Source organism: Parus major, chromosome 1, assembly GCF_001522545.3.
Source record: "Parus major isolate Abel chromosome 1, Parus_major1.1, whole genome shotgun sequence".
NCBI classification, from domain to species: domain Eukaryota; kingdom Metazoa; phylum Chordata; class Aves; order Passeriformes; family Paridae; genus Parus; species Parus major.
The window spans coordinates 38,861,887-38,889,061 of NC_031768.1; the positions used below are offsets into that span (position 1 = coordinate 38,861,887).

Genomic DNA, 27,175 nt, shown 5'->3' on the forward strand with positions numbered 1-27,175 from the left:
GAGGAGAAAGTAACTCTGCACAAGTCATTCACACTGAATTGGTAAAAATACTAACAGGACTATGACACATTCCTTTGAAACACTGTAAGTCATACACAATAATGTATATAAAATATAAAATCTACAATAGACATTAATTTACCTTTATCTCAGTGTATCTGGGGACCAAAATAAATTCCAGAAATGCCCTGAGCTTCAATATTGAGCTGCCTGTTCCAGTTTGGTTTTGCATCCTCTCTGTCCTGTGCTCTCTCACCTAACAGTACAGACAGACTTGTCTACTGCCTTAAGCTAACAATACAGTTTGCATTAAGATACACAAAATTCATTATTTTCAGTAAGAGCTGCAGTTTTCTTGCAAATATAACTATTTAGTTTTGAAGGTTTACAGCAGATAACAACTACAGATGTGGACTGAAGCATTCAGAAGAGTTTCACATGAAGACCCCTTCCCAGAGAAAACAGACTACACAAATTAGATCGAAATAGAATATTTCAATTACCTTTGGAAACTGTAATAAACATAATTTATCAGTTCTTAACTATATTAATGAGAGGAAAATATCCGGCATTTGATGGTAGGTGAACACTGATGGTTAGGACTAGGTAAGGAGGATGCCTTAAACCTCTTACATCCAGAGCTAGGTTCCACAACTGACAGACTTGAGATATCTTGCACTGAGATTACCTCAGGCAATGTTTTTCTTGGTCCTGATCTTTGGTATTGGTAAGCAGCCAGTGCAGGTGTACTGCTGGAGAATGAGAAGCACTGAAAAATTCTAGATTATGATTCATAAAAATGCTGTGCACAATTTGGTGCCTGAGCCTTGTTTACAGCTTGGTCTTTGACATCAGGAAAAAGATTTGACAAAAACACTGCTTCATTAATTATTTGACTAGAAGGGTGACAAGATATACCTAAGAAAGGCCTCTAATCCTCCCTTTAATCCTATGCTGTGATTTTTTTAGAAAGAGTTAGAAGTTTCCTTTGGTTTAGCAGCACTGACTGGGTGAATCAGTTGATGTTAAGTTCTTTGTTACAGCCTGACAGGAGACAAACATACCAAGGAAGTAATTTTACTGGTCTCTAATAAATCACTGTTGGAAATGGATTAGGAGAACACTGGTAATGTTGGAACTTCTGTTACAGGAAGACAACAAACTCGTCACAAGTTTAGATGACCAAAGAATGAGATTTAAGAATGGATCTAAAGAAATGGAAAAATAGCAGCTCTTCATTACAGAAAAGGTTTTAAGGAAATGCCATATTGATGATTTACTCCTGGATAGCTGCCAAGGCTTTACGTACAGAACCTGCGCCTTCTGAGGTCACATCCTTGACTTTTTATTTGAGTTGCTGGTTTTTTCTTATAGTGGGGCCTGGGACAATTCTGTTTACAAGAAAGAAGTATCCTCCTTTCCTACAGAATAAGGAAGAAATATCTAGAGCTAGAAAACAGACTGTCTCTGTACAGACTACTAAAACCCTAGTTATGTGATTCCTTTTCAGATAATCTCCTTCTTCTCTGTTTTGAAAAACAGCTCAACCTGTTTCCCACATACACAGCTGCCATGCCATGGCATTAAAAGCACTTCTTATCCAAAGCTTGACAAATGAAAGTGTTGTATTATGGACAACTAAAGAATATCCAGTTATTTAGCTTTCAGATATGCACGTATTTTAATTAGATTAATTTCAAAATAAGTGAAAGAAAGGCTTTATTAAAATCCTCTTTGTGATGCATGTGGTTAAGATGTTTTGATAATGTTATCTCCTGTAGATGGTTAATGCCAACTTGTCATCTGCTTGCACAAACAGGAAGCACCTCCTGATGTGTCCACCATTTCTAACATAATAACCACAGCAAAAAAAAAAAAAAAAAAGAAAAAGGAAATTGCTTTGCATTTCACCTTTTAAAGTTACATTTGTAAAATATTCCACTCTGTATGGAAGCCTTTACTTGATAAGGACATAAATACTGTCTTATTTTTTTTCATATAAAGCTTCATAAAAAAAATTACTGACAACAAGAAACACTGACTTGCTTTTCTGGCATAAATTTTTCAACAATGTGTTGACTCCAAAGTCCACATACTGATGATATAAAAAAAAACAAAAAAAAAAAGCACAGCCTTGTATGACATGACATCTGCTACCCTAAACATTGCATGAGAGAAAAATGTGAAATTTCCAGTACACTTACTCAAAATCTAGCCTGCCTCTTTTTGTGAAGATAAAATTCTTTCAGTTTATTTGGTTGTTTGGGGAGACTTTTTTTTGTGTTTTGTTTTCCTCTTACTTTAGTAACTTCCCTCTTTTAAAAGGGGGTAGAAACATAATAGTATTAATGTTGTAAGCATTGTTCTTAATGACAGAAAGAATTTTTCACCAAGTGAAGCACTCCAGCAATTTTCAATGATATTCTAATTTCCTGGAAATTTATCCTACAGACAAGTCTATTCAGCCAAAAGGCTCTGTCTCCAGCTCTTAGTTTCTGCATCCTGAACTTTGATGCCTGCATTGTCCCTGAGGAGCTCATGTGTCACACAAGTTCAGAAATCCACATGTGGTCTTTTCTGAAGCCTGATCAGCTATTTCCTTTGAAATCTAGAAGGAACACCTTAATCTGGCTTCTTAAGCTGCCTGAGAGACAATGGAAGGGATTTCAGCACTGGCATGACATTGGAGGTGTCCAGTGTTCCAAATGAAGGCAGGTCCACCAGCTGAGCATGGAGTCTGTACTTGAGGAAATAACTTCAGCTCTTTTTTAGACATTTTGCACAAAACAGTGTCAGTTTTAATCCTTACCCCACGGCTCTTTGGATGTGGACTGGTGACATTGAACTGGTATTAAAACATGATGATTAGATAGATAATTCTTCACTCACCTCCTTTGCAAAAACCTTTTCAAAGAGTAATAAGGAATAAGTAAAGACTGGAACCAAAATGAGAAATCAGAGTTTTAAAATTGTTTTGATTTGACAAGCTGAGATAATAAACTCTTGGCACGAAGAGAACTCAAACCAAAATCCTCCAAAATACTACAGAAGCATATTCCCTAGTATATAAAAGACTAGTGTGTGATGACATAGTGAAAAAAACAGATCAGCATCCCATTCCGGGATGTGAAGATTCAAGTTCTTTCTTAGGCTGTAAATAGGATTAGTTTCCATTTATTAACATCTCAAAGTCAATACACAAGGCGTCATATGCAACACCTTGCACCTGTAGCACCTCTTAAGGTATCAGTCCTGATTTCAGCTGGGATAGAGTTCATTTCTTCTCAGTAGCTGGTAGTGCTGTGTTTTGGATTCAGTACAATGTTGGTAACACACTGATATTTTGGGGTTTGCTAAGCTGTATTTATTTTAAGTCAAGTACTATTTTTAGTGTGTCTCATGCTCTGCCACTGACGAGGTACACAAAAAAAAGCTGGAAGGTTGCACAGCTGGGACAGGTGAAGTGGACAAAAGGACATTCCACACCAAAGAACACCATGCCCAGTATATAAACTGTGAGTTAACCAAAAGGAGGGCTGATCCGGATTGGGAAGGGGGTCTGGCCTTTGTCAGCCGGTGGTGAGCAATTGTATTGTGCATCCCCTGTTTGTGGGTTTTAAAAATTCGTTACTACTACTACTACTACTACTACTACTACTACTACTACTACTACTACCTTTTATTTTGTTTCAATTGTTACACTGTTCTTCTCTCAACCTAGTTTTAATTCTCCTCACCACTCCACCAGGGTGGAAGGGGGAGGTGAAACTGGCTGTGTGGTTCTTAGTTCTGGCTGTGCTTAAAGCCACCACAGCAGCACATTAAGGAACAATGGGTGGAACCAGCTCAAAGTTGTTATGTGCAAGTATCAGAGTTCAAACCAGAAAACCTGAATATTAAGGAGGACCATGTACCACCTGAACCACAGGCTTCTTTTTTACTACATACTATGAAAAATGGCGCTCTAAAAGAAGAAATGGCCCATCGAGACTCTCTCAGTGCAGATTGGAAGGGCGATAGAAGCAGACCTGGAATCCAGTAACTGACCCAAAACAGATGCCTTATTTGCCCCATGTTCATTAGAAATGAAGGGACAGGTACACCTAAAAAAAACCTGCCTCCTGTAAACAGGACTTGATCCAACAATAGTGAATTAAATATTCTGGGGTGATTTGTTATGTCATAAGCTTTTTTATAAGAAATTACCTCTAGTTAAATTGCCAGAGGAAGGGAATATAGACCAATCACTTAGGAGAAGAAAAATACTCTACTTCCCAAAAGATTTATTTGCTTTGAAGTAAAACAGTGTTTTTCTTTAGAAAGTTGTCCAACCACTTCTTCTCTAGGGAAAATAATTACAAATATTAAACCAAATTCAAAGGTTATAGCTCAAAAGCCGAGTCAAAACAAAAGAGAGTTTCATAATTCCAGTCCAAGTGAACAAAGGATTGTTCAATACATGAGGAGGGTGCTACCACTGAGTAGGAGATAAAGTCAATCTTGTGATTGTGACAGCTGGCTGTTAGTGAACACACTCAGCTTATTCCAGTTGTACTAGTGTCTGTTGGCTCTAGTTTCTGCCAGCTTGTGGAATTGCCAACTTCCATAAAAAAGACAGAAATCTGAAGTTTCTGTGGTAGTCTGTAGAGGAAATAGTCATAAATTGTTCATATAATGATTCATATATTGTTCATATAATGCTCATAATTGTACCTGGATCAGTACTCTGGAAATTCAACATTTTTAATTTCACGCCTAGAATCCATGAAAGAAGTTATATGGCAAAATAATCCATAATGTCTAAATAGTGGTGGGTCATCAGTAGCTACAAATACATTATTGGAATGAAACAGTTAAAAACCAGAGTTCAAGCACGCCAACATCAGTAGCATATGCAGTTTTTACACCCAATAAACTCTTGAAATAAATCCAAGTTTATTTTCAACACAAAGAAAATAGTATTAAACAATTACAGAGAACAACCAAGGCTTGAAAATGCCAGAAGAGCGGAAAAAATCTAAGGATGAGTTCAAGACACACAGGTCTGAAGGAAAAAACAGTTTTCGCTATAATAATGGAAGATGTTATTTCAAAATGTGTCCACACATTGGCATGCAGAGGAAGGGAAGAGTGATGGAATACTGAGTCTAAATTTAGCCATAGTGATTACTGCTGCAGCATATAAGCTTAATTCATGGGCTGAAATGAATCTGTAAATCACTCACTGGTTAACACAACTCTTTAACAATATGAAGTCAAATCCTGTGCACACATATCCCATGAGTCTAGGCACATAATCTTTTTTATCCTATTGGTAACCTACATATCACTGTCTTTGGAGTTCATGGAAGTGTTGCTAAAGGCAACACTATTCAAATATGTCACAAAACCCCAAAGAAGCCCTAGTAACACAGACTGATTGGAATAGAACCCTAATTAGAGAAAAGACTTGGTGTGACACTTGGTTGAAAGTCTCACCCATTTATTCAGGTAAAGCAGTCTGGTAGTTTCCTTTCTGACAATGATACATACATTTGTGGAACAAAACAGACAAGCTGCTTCCATCCAAAGTCCTGGCTGTGAGAGCAAGGGTTTTTTGTGGACTTAGCAATGTATAAAGGTTGCAGAAGGTCTTCATGGTTCAAAATATCTGTTTGAAGGACTTCTTGTTGGTACTCAAACTTGTGAAGTTATTCAAGAAGCCTTCATTGAAGTGCCACCTCAGTATTAGTAGGAGAGCTAAAAAATATGCCTGGATCTAGTTCTTCACTTTGAAAAAACAGAATTGGACTGTCTAGGAGTCTATTCACTGGGGGATTTCTTTTCTACCATCACAAATGAAGATAACATTCCTGAGGAAGAATTCTTGAGCCAGGAAAATCTTTGCTCCATTAATCTATTTTTTCCAAGGTCAGGAGTTTATTGCTTAGACATAACCAGAAGGTAAATCACCAATCTAGTCTCACAGTCCTTAGCTGACAAAATATGAAACTTGCAAATTGCTCAGGATATGAGGCTCCCCATAATAATAAAGACACTCAGTGTGCCTACCCACAGAACATCTCTCCTGTGTCTCAGGAGAAAGACATCTAATGAATGAACAATTAGAGGAAGTCCCTTTGTTATAGAAGTCTGGTCTTTGCAAGCAGCGGAATCTCATATATGATGAAGATGAGATATACATATGGAGATACCATGTGGTAGGAATCTAAGGAGAGTCTGGCCTCAGTGAAAATTAACGGCAGCTGGAAGAGAAGAACAAAAAGACAGGAGGGGAAAAGACAACATAAACTTGAAGTGGCCAACAGAGTAGAAAGAGAGGTAGTGAAATGAAGACTTTCATATATGGCTGTAGGCTTGTTACAGTCTGGAGCAACCTGGTGAAGCTCTTCCCTGATTCAAGACACTTATGAGAAGCCAAGAAGAAGGCAATACTATGTCTTTACCATGCTCAGCAAAAATGCTCTGCAGAAATAAAACCCATTTTTTTAAGATGAAGGGACTGAGACTGATACAGCATCCATCTTGAATGGGCACAGGGAAGAGTGCAACAACAAGCTGTATTTAGTGCCAACACAAGGTGCTTCCCACCTTCATGCAACCTTCCACTACCTTCCACATAATAGTCTGTAGTGAGATCAGAGTAGCCAATACCACCTACGCACAGAATCTTCCCTATCTATTCACAATTTGGTTCCCTGCCAGCCTCCTTCCACAAGTCTCAATGGGAAGTGAAAGTCAAGTGGACTCCCTGATACCCACACTGCTGCACAGATGCAGCAGTTGCTTCCCTTTTCCCACTAGGGTTTTATTTGGGTTACAGAAAGATAAACTTTAGAAAAATGCTGAAAAATAAGAGATCTAGAAATAAAAACATCAGGAGAGGAGAACCAAAATTTTTATCAATATTACATTATCAAAAGGATAAAATAGCAAATGATTACTGGGGGTCAGACATGATGGGAGAGAACATCCCCCGAAGTGAAGGGTATTCCCACAAAGTATTTGCTCCCTTTTATTTAGGAGCAAATACAAAGTACAGGGAAACAAGAGAGATGAAGGCAAAGAGGTGACGAAAATGTGGGAAGAAAATGGCACAGTGGGGAATGAAAATGTGACAGTGATATGAAGGGGAACAGAAGATCAGATAATGGGAAAAAAAGAAAACCAGGACAAACTATTTGCAAAATAGGATAGACAAAAGAATATGAAAGGAAAGAACTAAGAAAGTCAAGTTTTAAAATCAGTTGGCAACAAACAAATGGCAAGCTGCTATTTTCAGGGAATTAATACACATATCACACATTTTAGTCTACTGCCTTTAAAGGTGAATGTAGGCGATGCCAAGCAATTCATTTGGGACAAGATCATAATTTCTCAGCAATATCCACAGGAAGAAATAAAGAACACAGTTAAGATCTAGAAAGTTTTCTAGATGAACACTACCATGTGTTTAAGGGCTGTATCCACAGCAACTAGAAACCAACACAAAACCAGTCACCATTTAACCACATTCCCCTGAGAAACTATCAACATTAACAGTTTCTAGCAACATACTCGTACACAGTGCTCACTGAATATTTAAGAGCTAAAATGAGGTACATCAAGTAATGAACTTGGTGGGTTTATTTTCAAATTCTACCACACATTCAATCTGCTCATTGAAGTAATGGGTATTTGACAACCCAGCACTCACACACGCAGTTCTGTGCTTCAGGTTCCTCCAGACCATAAGATTTCAGCTAGAAAAAGACTTGGAAAGGTAAAGCTCAAATAATTGCCAGCAGAGGAATTCTAGGGTGATCGTTTATTGCTTTTTATTTTTTGTAGAAAGCATCCAAAGTGAATTCTGCTTTGGATAAAAGGGCTTAGAGAACAGCAGAGGAAAAAAAAAATATTTTCATCTCAGTATAATAGACATACACTATAAACAACTTTTGAGAAAGGCTTTTCCCCCAGTTTCTTTCCCCTCTCTTTTTTTTTAATTTTAAATTTTAACTTTTTTATGTTGGTTTGCATAACCTGTCAGGCTCACATTCTTCAGAATTTCTTGTGCAGACTCAAAGAATAAACTTACTACAAAAAACCATTTATTTTAGAGAGGAGCCCCACTTATGTGAGTCTGCCAACATTGCCCATACAATTGAGCCCCATTAAGAGCACTGATCTTCTTCTATAATGCTACCAACATGCAAGGAAACAGCATTGTCTCATTTCTCAAACAGATGAACTGAAGAGTAAAGGAGTGGGAGGAATGAACTGACCAAAATTATTGCACTATGGCATAGAGAAGAAAGTTAAAGTTCACTTCCCTCACCAAGCAAAGCAGAAAGTGTTGAAAGCAGAAAAGAGAGAAAATGTTAATTTATCTCACCTATGGCACACTACCTACAGACAGCACATTGGGACTTCAGAAATCCACACAACATTTACCCAGAATATAATTTAAAGCCCTATCTGCACTTCACAGCTTTTATTATTTTCAATTTCACAAAAAACTGTCTAAGAAATTGATCTGCATTCTTTATAGCTTCACTCCCACAGGCAAAATTATCATCTAAATTCCTTTCATCTGTAGCATGATCTGTTCCACTCCACTGTCTTCAAATTACACCTTGCCAAATTTCAAAAGGCAAAAGAAATGCCCACGTACAGCAATCTAGCAAATGGTTTTCAACTTTTTAAATATTATTTTGATATTGAAAATAGTCTGTTTATCATTTTTACCACTACAAAGCAACATTTGTGAGTGATGCTTTTTCTGATTTAGCTGATGACCAGTAAATTCTGTGAGTGAACCATTAAAAAACACCAGGTGGGTCAAAAGCTTTCATGCAACACCTTTTCTGAAGAGTCTCTATGAAACATTCATACATTGATCCTATTGCCTTCTGATCACTGGTTTCACACATTAGCACTAACAGTTAAATAAATGCTGCGCTCAAGTTAAAGGCTAAACATGAAGGTAACTTGAAAGTGTTTCAGCAACTTGTAAAGGGAAGCATCTTACTGATGTTCAAACAGTGCTCCTGCATTTTAGTCAAGCCCCTCCACCTTTTTAAAGAATTCTATTTGAAGTCAAACATGAAAAAGACATTTTTCCACTTTCATTGTTCATAGCCTAGGGAAAGGACAAGATGAGAAGAAAATGTTATCAACAGTTCTTTTATCATTTACCATTCTGAACTTATTTACCACTTTTTGTAATTAAAGAGATATTAGAAAGACTGTCCTTCATAACTGGAAATGGCTTCTTCCTCATATCTGAAGAAACCTGGCTGCACTCTTCCCAGCTGCTTGTAGCCCAATTCATTTTGTATTACAATAACAATATTCAAGAATTGAGTAATTTCTAGTTCAGTTCTTATGTTAAAACAGATTAGTGTTTTAAATAGGAATAGAGATAAGTAGATTAGAAGTTTCTGCTTGAGGAATAATTTCATCATATTGAAGTGTTAAGGAAACAAGAAAAACAGAATGATGTTATCAGGGACTAGAAACAAAGAGTCATATTCCAGTTGCAGGCCAAAGCTTTATGCCATCACACCTCTAATTCTGGGAATGCTTTAAGGGTAACACAGCTATACCTATTTGCACTACACTACCCCAAACACAAGAAGAACTTGCGTGTCAGCACAGAGCTGTGTTTCAGGCAAAGAAAACTCAATGAAGACAATGAACACATCTAAGATAGGGGAATTGAGACACCACCTGCCTTGTTTTGCTGCCCTACAACAACAAGTCTGAGAATATCTGGATTTGCTGGTTTGTATAAAACAGAGCAAGTAAAAAGACTCTGCTATTCTGCTCATTAAGGAAATAAACCAAGAGGATTAAACAGAAAGTTACTTGTGGTTTACCTCTGTAAGTTAGAGAATTTAATTTCTGCCCTTAAGAAACAACCTATACATCTACAAGTGTGTACAAATTAATAAATAAATACAAATTCCCTTCTATGGAAAGTAATTCCATAGAAAATTTTCAACCTCCCTGAAAAGGCTGCTAACCAGACAGATACTCAGAAGAGTGAGGAACATTTTGACTTCCTAACTTCACACAATGGCTTTCATTAAAGACCACCAAGAAGCAATCACTTTACCTTTCAGCCTCATTTTTTGTGACAGAATGCCAGGAGTACTGATATCCCCACAAGACTGACATTCTGTTCCCATCCTGTGAAGCAGTTTTAACATATAAAGCTATATAAATCATATAAATGGCTATCAGTAGTACAACAGTGTATGAAAGATTGATGGAGAAAAATTTAAAAAATACATTACTTTTAAGAAACGGGAAGAACACAAGATCTACAAACAAAAATAATATATTTCATATAACAATATAATCCTTAAAGAATGTATAGCAATACCTGCTGCTGCCTTTGCCGCCTCATTTGGGCAACCTGAGACATCATGATTTGACGATCCAGTAACTCCATTCTCTGCTGCCTCTGGATGTCAACTGTTGCTCCCATTCCCACTCGAACTTCATTCGATGGTTCCGCAGATGAGAAGACTGGTTCAAGAGTCCAAGAAAATATCTTTGCTACCCATCTGGGTACACAAAGAATTCGATGAACTTTCAAGATACTGCTATTGTAGCAAATCCCAGAAATCTAAAATCAAAACCAAAATGTTAAAAAACCCCTGAAAATCAAAAAACTTAAATACACCACATTTACTTTAAGCGGCAGGTAACAGTTGGCCCTTCTGATTTTTAAAGCACTTTTACTGTATTTACTCACAGTTCTCAGTCAAGAATCAGAGAACGAACAGGGGATTTCTTTACTTCCCTACAACTACACATGATTGTTTTTTTAAATCTGTGGGGTGTATTGCCTGTGACTCATAAAGTTGCTTGAGGTTTTTTTGTTTGTTTCAGAATTTGAGCCCAAGTGAAGTGACCCTTTCTAAAACTGGTCAAAATTAAAATAAAATTTTAATTTCTAGTAAAAGAACTGGTCAGGGTACGCTGCATGCTGACCTGAGAAGATTAAGACTGCTCTTGGGGATGCTGAGACACTCTAAACACTCCTTCAAAAAAACCCAAACTCCCTTAAGGCCTCTGTCCCCACCACCTCTAGTGTCTAGTGTCCCCACCATCTCTTCTGTCCCCACTCTCTTTCTAGTAAAATTAAAAGCAAACCAGCAGACTTGAAGTTAAATCTAAGACTATGCACACACTCATTCCAAAAGAAGTCCATCTACCCTATAGGATGGAAAAAAATATTTAAAAACCAATTCATTAAAAACTGTGATATTGAAAAAGCCAGTTTTTGTGAAGCCCTTCTCCTGTCCATAAGAAGAAACCACATTCCCTGTGTTTGTGCTTGCCTTGGGGCTTGATTTCATTTCAGATTCCGCAGGAGAAAGAGAAATCCGTCTGCCACATAAATTGATTTACAGTCATCACTCAGCCTTTTATTTGAATGCCATTGTGAAGCTGCAGCACTTGAGCCCAAAGTGGTCCCATCTGCATTCTGCTTTATGCCACATTTCAGCATTTATGATTTTATTGTCTGTTTGCCACAAGAATTATGCTGTCACAGCACAGTGAAATGAACAGGAAAAGATCTGAACCTCAAAAAATCTGTAAACATACCCCAGAAATGAAATTATGCTAAAAGCAATATAGAAACCCTGCATCTGAAGTATTTATTTATTTGGGGCTATTTGTTGTATCTCACTGACATTTGTGTAAAGATACTAAATGCATTGCTGAGTATACCAAGGGAGACAATATAGGAAAAAGGAACATTCTTTAGGAGGGGGCATATTTTTCAGATAATTAATAAGGTTATTGTTAAATATCCAATGAGGTAGTGAGACTTAGCAAAAACACATTCTACTTTTGGAAACAATGATTTTTGTTTTATTCTACTTTCATTTTATGACTCAGGGTTGGATGTAACACCAAGCATGGGCTGTCATTCTAAAATGAGAAAGAACAGTTTTAAACTACTCTCAACCTCTTCAGTCTTTCAGTCATGCTATGAGAAAGGAGGTAAATGCTATAAAGGCCATAATCACATCAGAGTGAAGGCTGCCTTTAATAAAAATTTTCTTCTTCAAAGGAAGGTCTTAACTGGACAGGGCATTGTAAGAAAAGCTTTCTCATGACCTCAGATATTCTTCCCTCAGCTCTAGTGAAACTGTACCAGATGACTGTAAACTCATGACTAAAACCTGTGCACATCAACTGGAAACTAAGATACAGCTCTAATTGCCAAAGAGTAAGAGGAAGAAAATTCACATCACTTCTGCAATTCACCTGGTTTTGGTATGTATTACTTGAGGTGTCTGCCTAGCCAGAAGGTCCCTCAGAAGCTAACACCCTGGTCCTGAGGGATAGGCCCCAGATAGGCCCCTCACTCAAGAAAACCTAGACTGCATAGTAACTGAGAAAGCAATTTTTGGGGAGTGAGAATTACTGAACTAGACTGCAAATATTACATACACATTTAATCTGATGTTTTCTTCAATGTAAAATACACAAGCAGCACCAGAGCCTACAAATTATCTTCCTTCCTCCCAACTTGTTAGGTGTAGGTGTAGGTAGTACCATTAGGCTATGGAGCCAAGACCCCTCTTTTGTTCCAGGGATTCTGCACACCTGATTAACTAAGCAGGGAAAGAAGTCCCACTCAAAATACTTTGTCCAACGTCACACCAGCATTCCCTCACTTCTTTCAAATGTCCCTCCTAGATACTGATAGATCTCTGCTCTTTCTTACAACCTTTGAAAAGGTCTAATGTTTTCAAAAATCTTGAACGGGTACAGAAAGTCACAAGAACAAAGCCCAGCAAGTGGTGATAGGAAAATCTACATCTCCCTGAATGTATGAGAAATCTTGACACGTGTCAGAACATATTAACCACAAACAGAATCATTATTTATCAAGTCAAGATAGAAAATAGAGTAATGAGATAAGAGCAGCCTATCTTTGGTGTCAGTACTTTGGAACTTGTTTGTCTCAGAAGGGAAGGCGTACTGCAAGCACCAACTAGCAGCTGCATCAGTAAAAGCGTTCTTGTATTTTTCTTAGCAGAGATGGGTGGGCATAGAATCATTTAGGTTGGAAAAGACCTTTAAAATCATCAAGTCTAATTGTTAACCCAGTACTGCCAAGTCCACCACATCCTTAAGTGCCACATCTACATGTCTTTTAAACACCTATAGAGATGGTGACTCAACCTCTTTCTGCCCTCAGCAGCTTGTTCCAATACTTGGTGAACCTTTTGGTGAGTAATTTTTCCTGATATTCAATCTAAACCTTCCCTGGCACAACTCAAAGGATATTTCCATTTATCTTACTTGGAAAAAGAGATTGACCCTCACCTCATCACAATCTCCTTTTAGGTAGTGGAGAGAGCAAGTCATTCCAGAGCATTCAATCAGAAGAAAAGGCTTTATAAGGCTAAAAGTTTGTGGACATGCTAAAATGAAGAGCTATTATATAGAAGTATAAGAAACTTCAAAACACTGTGGTCAGTTACAAAAGAATTTCAGAAAATTTCAACTAGTGAGGCCGAGATAACTATTTCCGTATTTTCAATAAAGCCAGAATGAAGACACTCGTAGTTAAAAAAGGTCTTGTGATTCAGCCTGCCTCAGTGTCACACTCTCATCTTAATGTCAAGTATTTCCAAAGAACTTCCTCTATAGCTGGTTCATATGCAGAACTTGATAGATATAATTTTAAAAAACATTAGCTTTGACAAAGTATAAAGCAACTTTTTACACTGTTTTTGTTACTGACATTGAGTGAATCTCTAGTGTTTAAGAACGCAAAGCAACATTGTTTATTCAATGAAGATAAGATGATCTCATTATATTCCAACTTCGCACTGTACATCAGATTAAAGGGCTACTTCCCCCAAACAGAGAAGCCACTGCATTTCAGCCTCCAAAAGTCACCACAAAAAGATGTTGTGGTTATGTTCACACTGTTAAAATGGAGAATTTGTGGCTGGAAACATAAGGTGCATATTAATTTCTGTAAGTCACAGCATCATCCACCATATTGTATGTGGCACAACACTGAGAAGAGGAAATGGAGGATGCTGGAAACTCTCTGGCACACAGCAAAATAAAAGTGTGCTTATATATTTTCAGTTTCTTAACACTGTGGCTTACTACTGGTTCTACACATGAAGTTTCCCAACCTCCTCCTGCCCCATATAAAGCTTAACTCCCCCTCCCCTTCCCTCATGTCCTTCCAAAATTGTACATTTTTGAGAAAGACGAAGTAGCTGTAGTTTCTCTGCACATTAGGTAAACCAAAGACGGAAACTCTCCAGTATCTTACATTGCAAAGACACATATGCTCCGCAAGTAGCTGGAGTAGTATTTAAAAGTTATATATTTAAATTCACTGTACTTGATTAACACCAAAAAAGGAAATCAAATAGAAAAAAAGCAGACAGATTGGTGTAGAAAATGATGTTGCAAATTACTTTAACTAACAGAACTTGATATCAAATACTCAATTATTTTGTTCTGAAAAATGTAAATATATTCACCATGTACTCAAGACTTGGCTATTTTCAGATAGCAACAAATGAAAAGCAAGTAATTTTCTTAAGGGGAAATGACATTTTTATACCTATTTTATCTGCTTGATCTTTAGTATGTTCTGAATTCTATACAACTAGAATCAAAACATCAGCTGAAGTTTGTGTCAGGATTCTGTATTTATCTTCATTAGAGAAAGCATTTACCAAACCAAGAGGGATTGCGTGAAAACCACATAAGAAACAAAACTACTCAACAAATAAACCCACTACACGTATATTTTCAACTTCTGTTACAATTCTAACAGATTATTCTGTTTGGGTTTCCTTTTTGGAAATTGCTGCAAATACTATAAACAGCCTTTTGCAAGACTTGAGAGAAAAATAAGATTACAGTGATACTAAAATATTTCTTTTCAATTTTGTTTCCACTTGATTGGGCTCATAAATTTTTCAGATACCTTGAAACTTTTTTCTTCAGAGTTCATCAGTGCTTCATTGGTCAGACGGAATCATTATCAGCTAAAAAACATTGCATATGTGCAAACATGACTGTACTGCCATTTCAGCACAGTACAGCTATTCTTAGCTTGAACTTGTGTTCTAAGCATAGGCTCCCTTGGTCTCTGCCAGTGTTATGATGATGATGATCAACATGATTAACATGTTGTTAATCAAATTTCTTTAATTCAATAATCAGGATTTGATTAATCTGATCCGACATAAATATCTGCAATTTAAAAGCCTACTTATGAGATGGTTGTTTAAAGTTAGTGTCAAAGTCAATGGAGAAAAATGGGCACTCTCAGGATGTAACTCATCCTTTGGCAGATGTCTTCATTAGTCTCATGGACTCCCCCTCTGAAAAAGGGTAACATTGCTGCCAAAAAAGGAATGTTGATAGAACAATGAACTATTTGGTATAGTTGACAAGACAGACCATATTTTGGACACAGAAACTCTTCCTCAGATCTAAGAGAGAAATTTAGAAATTAAATACAAACTGAAAATCATTTTTCTACAGAAGCCACAGATATATAAAGTACCTTACTTTCTCTTTAATACAGACCTTATCATTAAGACCTTTTCCTGTCCTCTCTCACTACTTTCTCCTTCTTCTAGAGTTGGAAACATCTGCATTTCCCTCCTTCCCAGACAATTATACTTCCAAACCAACATCCCCTGTATTCCAGATGAACTAGCTCCCTTTTTTCTTAGCTATATTAACTGATGCAGGAGTAAGTGCTAGTAGCTTAGGCAGTTGCCATGTATTCACATCTTGACATGGGCAAGATGTCAAAGCTCCCACCACAGGGGACATTAGGTCAATAAATTCAGTAGAATGTAGTGACACTCAAATCAAGTAATTTACAGTCACTTAGCTGAGCTCTGAGCACTGTCCACACAGAAATACTGCACGTTAGTTTTGGGCAGGATTCAGCACATGGGTTAATGTACATGGACTTGCTGAAGCAAGTCCAGTGCAGGACCACAAAGATGATCAAAGGACTGGGAGCATCTTTCCCATGAGGAGAGGTGAGAGAAGTTTGGCCTGGAGAAGAGAAGGCCCAGAGGGATTTTGTCGAAGTAAATGTCTGAAGGGAAATGAAGAGGACAAAACCAGGCTTTTCTCATTGGTTCCCAGCAACAGGAACAGAGGCAATGGGCACAAACTGGAACATGGGAGGCTCCCTCTGAGGATCAGGAAACACTTTTTCACTGTGACGTTGACTGAACACTCGCACAGGTTGCCCAGGGAGGAGGAAGAGTCTCCATTCTCAGAGATACTCAAAAGAACATGGTCCTGGGGCAAGCTGCTCTGGGTTGCCCTGCCTGAGTGGGGAGGCTGGACCAGATGTCACCTTCAGTGATCCTGTGAACTGAGTACTTGCTCTTTGGAAGGTAGTTCTATCAGTAAAGGGGAATCACATCAGTTACACACAAAACACACAGTTTTACTTAGGTAAATACTTAAGCATAGGCAGAATGTTTAATAAGTGAGTAGTTTTACTGATATTAGCAATAGTATTGAAATTTATGCTGTAACATCAATGTGAAATATTCAGAAATTAACTAGATCCAACATTTAACTAACATTTACCTGATTCACTTAACAATCACAGTTACAAAGAGTTAAAAAAAATCTCACACTTTGACTAAAGCCCTACATGAGACTAAACATGGATGACTGAAAGATATCCAGACTAACAGGAAGATGAAGGACAATGCACATCAGGACATGAATTTACATTAACGACTCTGACCAAAGATTCCCTTTGAGAAAGCACATATTTAATAAAAATTTTAATTATGTAGAAGGGATGATATTTTCAATGTGAACATTATACTGTGGAGTAATACAAATGCTTCTGCACTCCCTTCAAAACATTTTTTAAAACAACAAAGAATTCAGCATGAATTGTTCAAAATCACTTAAGAAAAATGTGAAAGAGGAAGAAAAAACAACAAGAAAACCAATTATTCCTAGGTCTGATCAGATATTAACTACATAATGCTATTTTTAAGACAAAAATTAAAACAAGTAAAGTCTGGTTTAATTATTTTGCTCCCCAGATGAATCACATTTTATCCTATAAATGTCAATTCCAAAGGACATTAATTCACTATACAATAACACCTGAGCTGAATGAGTAACTAACAGAAAGAATGGATAAGGTTCTTAACAAATAGAACTCAAAAGTACAATCCAAATACACTTGGGAGCATTTAACAACAGATACCTGTAGTCTATGTAACACTAAGTTAGCCACTTCAAAATTATGAGTAATAACTAATGTACTCAAAAAAACCAGAACTGGAATTAAACATGCACTCAACACTGTCTGACCTTTCTTTCTTAACTTTAAGCTGTTAAAGTACAAGCTCTAAATGATAGATTCTCTACATTTTCCAATATCCAGATATAAAATGCACAACTTTTCATACATTCTGAGAAAAGTAAATTTCAGTGTAGCACAGTAACTATGTAGAAAACTTGCATTTGGCTTAGTGAAATCTCCAAGCCAAGCAAGGTTTTAGAAACTTCTCAGTTTCAGTTTCCTAAAGTATGAACTGAACTCTACACAAATTCAAGGCAGCTCCCAGGAGACTTGGTGGGTTCCAAATTTTGAACTTTATGCTGTGCAGGTCATCTTGCAAACAAAAAAACAACACAAGGTAAAAAGCAGGGTTACAACACTAAAATCACAGAAAGGGCCTGAAAGATAGCTTCTCCCTATGAAATATAGCCCTAATCTACTCAGAAAACCCCATGGCATGTGATCTGTCTGATGGAAACATTATCCTAGAAAGTGGAAGGAACTGCATGTCTTTGTGGGACATGTCTTCTGCTGGTCACCAAATGAGCTTACTTCTTTAAGCAGGTGGCCTCTAGCTATGACTGAGCCTTGACACACCTCTCAAATTTCAATCCTTCAAGAGTATAGCGAGGAAAATTATTAACTGGGAATCCAAGAGATTTTAAAGGGGTGGCAAAGAAAAAAAGGGAGAGAAGATGTATACATCCAATGAAACATGACTACCACTTCCTAAGGCATTTTCACTACTTGAAAGAAAAAAACAGTGAAGAAACTGTTTCAGGCCTTCACTAAACTGAGTGATACGCACAGCATGGAAGCACTTTGTATTCCAGTAACAAAACATGAGCTGTAATTTCTACACCTGAGAAAAATTCACCATCAAAACTACAAATTGTCAAAAATTCCCTATCACCAGGCACATTACATCAATGCCTACCTGCACACATAGACTCATACACACATTTCTGTAATGATGGCATCACTCAAAGCCACTGAAAAAAAGAACTAAAGTTCCTAGTACCTGTTTCCCCTGCCTAGAATTCACAAGAAAGTCTAATGATACTTGCAAGGATGTAACTGAAAACTCAGATCCTATTTAGTCATGTTCAAATATAGGCTGTGAGAATTTAACTAAATCTGAACCAGGAACAGAGCAAAGACAAACTGACAACAACTCGGAAATTGTGCCAGCACCATCCATTTCAATATTCTACTGCCCAATTTAGTATTAATATAAGCAGATGTGCAACAAAAGCTAAATTACAGAACAGCATCATAATACACTCATATGAGTGCCCAAGTGATCTTCAGTGCTAAAAACACAGTGAAATGTCTAACAGGCAATGAACTAGTGACTAAATATCACATCTATCTGACTTGGTGTTCCTGCATTCATTCATTCTTTTTGTACAATTCTGAAAATTTGAGTCCACAAAGACTAAGTTAATAAGCTAGAAAAATGTCAAGAGTAATAACAATTACATAACATAGGTTGTTAGAATGATTTAACATTAATTTGGCATTCTGTCACTGTACATAGACATATGTTAACAACCAACTACACTTGAAGTGTGAAAAGGCAGCTTTATAGTGTTGCATATCCTTCTTCAGATTATTTAATTTATTGTGAAATTTTATTTCTTTATCAAAAAGATACCAAATTATAATTTCTAACTGAGGAGAAAAAGAGACTTCTTAATCACGGAAGTGTGGGAGACATGCTATGCAAAAAAAAATGGCTGAAAATCCTAACATGAATTTCTTTTCAAATTATAGCACCACTCCAAAGTGGTAGAGTGCAGATATCTGCTTGCTGCAAAAAAAAATTGAGACTGAAAACACATCATAATTGATGATGACTTAATTTACGCTGACTGAAGCAATATGAAAACTTGAAATTATTTTTTAGCCATCCTTTGACACAAAGGTAACTCAATTTAATCCTATGGATTTACACCCAAGTGAAACATACTGTTAACCTGAAATTTTAAAAAAGCTAATTTATAAAAAATATTACTAAGACAGTTGAGCAAGTTTTATTATATAGAAGAATAAAACTTTTTATTAAGAGGGAATTAAAAGAAGAACTGCAAAATGTATTATGAAAAAAAAATTGAGCTACCGTTTATATATCTGTATAATCAAGTATACATAGAGCTTCTGTCATCAGGAAAGAGGGAGTTAAAATGCCTTTCCATTTCTTTCCTTTCCTTCCCTCTCTAATGAACACCTGTTCGAAAGGAAGGGCTATTAAAAGAGCCAGCAGAGTAACAGGAAGGGTAGTGCATTTGGAGGAAGTCACAGATCCTTCAGTGGGCACAGAGGCTTGGGCTGATTTCCAGGGGAGATAGATTCTGGTTTGTTAGTTGCACTGCTTTCATCGATATTTATAGCAAGATCAAATCAAGAACAGACGTCACTATTTGCTGCTCCATCACTCCTGTTATTAGTTATCCTAGAAACTCAAAGAATATTTTGCAACAGTCAATGCAAATGGTAAGAGACCAAACTCCTGAGTTGTAGCAGCATTTCCCTCTGAGCTCAACCCAAATTGGAATTAGTAGGTTCTACACAGCAAGGGCATAATTTGAGTTCTCGAGATTCCATCAACTTAATAATGAGCTCCCTTGGAAGTCGTGGCACTCACACTGTTGAAAAATTTACAGCCTTTTGGGCCAAGAAATCAATCTGAGCTCCTAATTTCCAAGTTTGTAAAGTTTTAAAAGAAGCTTATCAGTATGTAACAATCCGAAAGATTTAGCACAATCTGTTTCAGCACTAAGTACCTTAGTACCAAGCCTTAGTACCAAGAACAGAGTCAGAAAGGAAGACGACAGACCACACCTTCTTTATCTGACTGCTGTAACTAACGTGATTTTGTTCCCTTATTGCTGTTGTGATTGTCAGAAACAGCTGTACTAGAGATCTCCTAGCAGACTAGCCAAGCATGAAAAACCCTTACAGAAAAGTTATTAAAGCCTGAGTTTTGGAATCAAAGTTTGAGGCTTGCTAAAAACTGAAAAAACAAACCCCAACCCAGGGCACACATTTCTACCATTTCCTCAGTAATCTCATTTATACTTGTGAGTGTGTACAGCTATTTCCATCACAACAAAATCAATTTTATGCAGGGAGCAGTGTCACCCTGGAAATATTAACCACCAATTTTGTCATCTTGTCAGTTTATCACCAGCTAGTCATTGCTTTACATATTTTGAAGTTGAAGAGGAAAATTTTCTACTTACCAACACAAAACATTACGCAGTAATTTCTGTTCTTTTTGAGTCCAAATATACTGTGCTGATCACATACATAACAGTGTTTTAATCAACACATGATTTTTATAATAGTAAGACTTACCAATCCACTTAAGGCTAAAATCCAGATGTAGGAACCAGAGGTTAAGAGCTAGAAGACAAGAGTAAGGATTTAATTTTTTTTTTTAAGTTGTTGCTATATGAACCCCTAAGTTGCAACACGATATAGGTTATGCACTCGTCATGACAATGGGAGACGTCAGACTTTTACCTCTGTTAAAATTCAGTTTAACATTAAAAAAAAAAAGTATTCCAGAAGCAGCAAGTGGAAAAAACACAGGGATCCAACAATTGTTCTCCTTCTACAGAACAATACATTTTATTTTCATATAGCTTACTAAGTATAACAGGATGTCAGTTATAGGCTGCACAGAAAAACAGGTCTGAAAGACAGACTGAAGCAAAGGAAATGACTCAGCAGCAACAGAAGAGTTCCAAGCAGGCGGGGACTCCAAGTGAAGCTCTCAGACACACAGTCACAGACAGACTAAGCACCAGCATCAAAATTAAAAGAAATAAAGTTCTTATGCAGTGACATATTTGCTGACATGAAATCACAGAAATCAGCCAGAGCAAATTGTTTAAAAAATCCTGATAAGCCAACATGGCAGCCCATTGTTTCTAGCAAAGTATGTGAGTAATCACCTGAAGGAGGTTATTACCAACTGGAAAAATGGACTGAAAATGGTTACTAAAATGTCTCTATATGATGCTGACTGAATCATGAGTACACCTTCCCTCTAGAGTTCCTACTATGGAAAGAGTGACTGGAGATAAGGACAGAGTTTACAAATGAGGGGAAGGCAAATGAGTCTTCCCTCAGCCTCTGTGTGATGGCAGCAACTGTTCCGTGCCCAGCAGGGAGAGATCCCACAGAGATATGGGGGTCAGTGACAGCACCAATCCACATTGGAACTGCTGCGTGTACAAAAGCAAAAGGTGAAAGCCATAATGGAAAACAGGCCACACAGTATCATGGTTTTCCCAAAGACTGTAATAATAGTGGAATTGATGGGTTCACAAGAGAGGAAACAAGATTTCTGAAAGATAAAGAAAATAAAGTGCTGGAGCAGAAAGTGAAGGAAACCAAAGGCAGAGCAGGAAAGAGATGAATGAAATGTTGTACTGAGCACATGTCAATATTCTGAAACTGACTGCTTACTCTAAAATACGCTCTACCACATTTCATGTAACGATATTGTTTTCCCCATTGCTAGTGCCCGAGCTACTATTGAATCCCTAGAATATATAGAAGTGAGCCTACTTTCTCATAAATTTGCACATCTCCTGTTTCATCATTCAGGTTGTGACACAAGTGTCCATTCATTTCTAGGCTGATGGGTTTTTTGGGTTTTTTTTTTAGTTGTTTTTTGAATAATTACTGGCTTTCTATACCTAGTAACCATATTTTTCCAGCCATATTTCACAGAATACTACATGATGTTGCTGTGCTCTATGTTACACTACTCTAAATTACCGATCACATGGTAATGCATGATATACAAATAAGTTATATAAAAGTGAAATTCAGCCAAAACCTTGATTATTTACTAATAGTCTTAGCATAAAAAATACTGTATTCTACAGCTTTGTTTGAACTCTAAATGACAAGGGAAAAATAAGCAAATTCAAGAATATTAGCAAACTAGACAGGTGAAAGATAAAATTGCTTTAGGATCAGGTTCCATTTTAATACCTTTTTGTCCAATTCATTTTAACAACCCAAAGAAAAAAAACAACTGAACTGTCTATTATATTTTCCCATGTAGGACAAGGTAAGAACCGATCACTTGCTCACCACTACAGCACACTAGAAACACATGTTTCTCCATGTTTTAGCTGATGGGACAGTTACTAGCTAAATTTATGCTGAATCATGCATAAATTTATTCATCAAAATTAAGCATCAAAATTCAGACAAACAGAAACACTAACTACTATATTATTAGTTTATTAAAAGATGAACAAGCAAGTACATACCATACCTGTAAACCCAATATGTAGACCAGAGATTTGTTTGTGATAGAAAAGTGACCCAATACTTGTGTCACCTGCACTCTTGGAATGGAGGAATAAAATGGAACAAACAGCGCAAATGTAGGACCCAAGCTGCAAAAAGAAAGATACATATAGTTATAAGAATGATACTAGCAACACTAGTGTCAAACAATCAAAAGGAGTTAATTTTAATATTACACCACCTTGCAAATAAAGGTGTTCCTTGGCAACCAACATGAGACAACTTGTGGTATTCTAGGTAATAGATTCATTAGCAGATAAGAACAACTGACAAAAAGTATTTTATTTCCAAATGTTTAGGACTGGAGGCAGAAGAGAGGGCAACATATTTCATCGAATAGCAGATTCCTTCCATAAAGCACAACACACAACAAGAACAGCAGTAATCTCCTGCAGTAGAACAAAATATGATTCAAAGGAAAAATTAAAAGGATTTTACCTTTCCCAAAAGGTTAAGGAAATCACTTCACTTATGAAGCTAAGCTCCTGGTATTTACCCAGACTTAATGTGTTAGAGGATTGCCAAAGGAGTACAGTACCTAAGACTGGAATACTGACAGTTTGATTTAACTTCCCTTTGCCAATGACTTACATGGCCCTACAAATAAAACTTCCTTTAAGGTCCTCATCTTAATCACAACACAAGATGTTTTTTAAGTTTTTAAACCATCACTGGAAGGAGTTTCATAGAATCTAAGACTAAGACTTCAAGCACTTTTTACAATGACCATATGCCTAGACTGATCTTGTGAACATGAACTAGTGCTTTTCATTCAGACACTCAATTTTGCATATACTCCTTTTTACACAAACAAAATACACCTGTATAAACACACACAACACATTCTTGAAATAAATTGAAATTATTTAAGTTGTAAGAGTCAAAATGTTATAAGAAAGCAACATACAGAACTTATTATTCATCTGAAGTTACTCTATTGTAGACAATATTCACTGAATAAATCAGGTTTTATAAGTGAAGACAGAAAAAAAAAAACCAAAGAAAAATATATTTTCTCTTTTTAGAGAAGTAATTTTAAATTATTTCTTTCTACTTTGACAAAATTGAGTGAGAGAATACTACAATTGTGGCATGCTTTTCAGGTTTTATTGATCCTGTGATAAACAGTGACTCAGACACAGAGACTTCACATGCAAGAATGCACTTATGATTATAAGATGGGAAAGTACAAAAAGGAATTTCCCAAGACTGCAAGTGCATTTCATAAACAGATTAGAGAATGCTAAGAAGTTCCCTAAATGTTAGTATTCACCATTTATGTCAACAGAAACCACAGAAAGAACCATCCCAGTCCAGAGTAGTGATCAGCTTAATTCAAAGTCCAGTGTCTGAAACTGCTCAGTACCCAACAACCTGGAGGAAACTTAGTGTTTTCTCCTAAAACACTAAGTTCAGAGGCACCACAGAGGTATGCTTCTAAAGGCATCAGTGTTTGTTTTTTAGACAGAGCTTACATCTAAATATAAATAGGTATTACCCAAATACCCATTCAGGTATCTTTTTCTTAATGTCAAAACTGGTACCCTTCAAAATGCTGTGTGAAAATCATACAGGCAACTCCACAATGTGAAAATTCTTTCCAATTATTTTAAACTTTCACTGTCAACTTTCTTTATATAATGCTGTTCTTTGAAAATTTCCCTTAATATTTTCTGTTGCCTTCAATATTTCCAATAGTTTACTTATATCTTTTTTTACAATATCTGTATGGGAATGATGCTTATCTACAGCTGGTCTGTCAGAGAAGTTATCCACAAAACAGTACTAGAATATGGCTTACACAGTAAAGTACAACAAGAGCACGGTTAAGGAAAATGTGGACACAGTGGTGAAAAAAGGAACCCAAGTGACAAAAGACAAGAAAAAAGCCAGGGCACTCAGTGTCTTTTTTTGGGTAAATTTTCACTGGTTAGTTTTGCCCCAGGCCTTGTAAGTCCTGTACCTCCTGTGGGACTGGAGCTATAAAGAAAGACATTTTGGAGGCTCTTGAGCCCAGCTGATCATACAAGAGGCAAGAGGACCAGATAGGCTGTACCCCAGGGTTCTGTGTGGGAGGTGGCCAATGTTATAAACTGAACCATCCTGGTGATTAGGGCAGGTTCTGGATGACTGGGTATTGCAGATGTCACACCCATCTTCAAGGAGGGCAAGAAGAGGATCCAGGGAGCTACAAGCCTCACCTCTATCCTTGGGAAAGTTACAGAGCAAAACTCCTAGAAGCCATTGCCCACTACAGGATGGACAAGGCAGCTGCTAATATCCCACACGGATTTACCAAGAGGGATTCTGGTGCTGTGGATATGGAACGGGAAGATGGCAAATTTTGCACACTCTGATTTTAGGATGGCCTTAGGCTTGGTTTCCTCTTCAGCCCTTAAAGAAAAACAGGGAAGATATGCACTGTATATGCAGATTGGAGGGAATCTGGCTGCACTGCTAGACTCAGAGGATTCTGATCTGCAGCACCAACTTCAACGGCAACCACTTACTAGCAGCTTTCCCCAGGGATCGATCCATACTGGGATGAACACTATTTATTGTCTTTATAAAATACCCTGGATGACGGGACAGAGTGCATCCCCAACAAGCTAGTGAGTGAAATCAAATTGGAGGGAGCAGTTAATACTTTGGAGAGCAGGTCCACATTCAGCTCTTCCTTATGGCCTTGAGAAATGGGCTGACATTAGAAATGTTAGGGAGTTCAACAGAAGTAACTGTGGAGTCTTTCATCTGGCTTGGAACAACCTTGTGCAGTGGCACAGACTAGCTAGAAAACAGATTTGCAGATAAGGAGCTGGAGAATCCTTGGAGTGTTAGTCAGTCTTTGAGTGTCCCTTTATCCTTGCAGGAAAGGTCAATCACATACAGGGCAGCATTATCAATGTGCTATCATCAGGACAAGAGAAGTAATTGCTCAGCACTTCTGAGCTTGAACCTAAATCATTGTGTCCACTCTTGGGCTGCATTCTTCAAGGAAGGTATTAATCTAATGGAGCAGAATTTTACCAGGCTGCCCAGAGCTACAATCCCCATTCTCAGAGATACAGCCTGGACACCCAACCCAAAATAACCCCTTCTTGTTGGAAATGTTTTGAACCCAGGGTTGAACAAGATGACTGCCAGAGATCCTGTCAACCCTAAGCTACCCTATTGTTCCATGAATAATCAAAGCCTTATTCCTGAAGCTCATGAGCACTGGAGGAATTTCTGTTCCTGTATTTCACTGCACAGGTACAAACACCCATCCACATACAGTAAACAAAAAGACTGGCTCTTAACTCTTTTAGTTATGTTAATTAGTTGTTTGGTAGCATATATTAGATTCAATATCTACAAGTGAAAAACAAATTCATATTGAGGGACTACTTCAGTCTTTTCTTTCACTTCTTTCTTATCCTCTTGTTTTTGCCTTCTCTCTCATCTCTTTCTGTCTCCTTTCCCGTGCTTTCTCTCCTTTTGCAGAGACCTTTGCCCCAGCCCTTTGTTTATTATACTATAAGAATATTAGGAACATCCTTTCACGTGCCATGATTAACTTCTACTAGAAATCTGTGATGTCTGTGTGCAAAGGGCTATAGACACAAGTATATTCTGACTCTGAACAGAGTTTTTGCCCACTTCATATTTAGGAAGTTAATTTTAGTGTCATGTGGGTTAGAAAATAAAATTTTCAAAAAAACCAGAAAACTCTAAAACCTGAAAACTGGATTCTAGAGTTTGAACATTCCACATGAATACCATGTCCATCCCAAAGATGCATTGTAGTAGCTGTCTCTACAATAATTATATCCTCATTTTGAAGAGCATGTTAAATTTCAACATTTGCAGTGAAACAAACACAGTGACCAGATGGGAACATCATATGAATTTATGAGATTAATTTTGTACAAAAAAAAAACACCTTGAAAAAAATAGATCAGAGATGTAAACATTACTGTCAGAGAAGAAAAAATCAGGGGCAGGTAAGAGTATCTTATAAGAGAAATACACTATTTGAAGTCTAAAATGGTGACTATTAAATGCAGATTAAAATAAAACATTAGCACTAGCAAATATAAGCACAAAACAGGAAAAATTGTTCTAAAGTACACTAACAAAGGGTTAGAAAGCTAAATAAATGTAACTTCTGCAAAAATACATGCTGTTGTCAATAGAAGTTCTGTGGTATTAAGTTTGCAGAAACAACCTATTTTATTCAGAATGACTCACTACACTTACTAACTGTGGTGCTGTGTTTTTCTTCATTCAAGTTCTTCAAAAAGCCATTAAACTGACAAATTCACAACCACGTATATTTTGGGTAACTAAAAATATCACTTCTACAAAACAGCTGCAGATAATACAGGCACGCAAACAGTGCACTTGTAATTCAAGTTAGTAAGTCATTTCAGTGACCTGTGTTCCTACAGTCAGTCCAAACACTACCATATTACATGTAAGGTGCTAGCCTTTATTCTGAGTGTGCTAAATATTCACAATAACATT

The 27,175-nt window shown here is 37.1% G+C and overlaps 1 protein-coding gene across 2 annotated transcripts in view; it reads right to left on the reverse strand.

The window, feature by feature from the left end:
- The window catches only part of UBAC2 (UBA domain containing 2), an 84,803-nt gene that overhangs the window by 6,052 nt on the left and 51,576 nt on the right, over positions 1–27,175 (reverse strand). The window contains exons 5-7 of one of the 2 annotated variants that reach the window (XM_015630900.3): positions 22,635–22,758; positions 20,693–20,740; positions 10,370–10,615 (exon numbers count right to left, since the gene is read on the reverse strand). In XM_015630900.3, coding sequence (XP_015486386.1) covers positions 10,370–10,615; positions 20,693–20,740; positions 22,635–22,758 — 418 coding nt within the window. The remainder of the gene's footprint in view (positions 1–10,369; positions 10,616–20,692; positions 20,741–22,634; positions 22,759–27,175) is intronic. The other variant, XM_033514002.1, reaches the window with a different exon arrangement.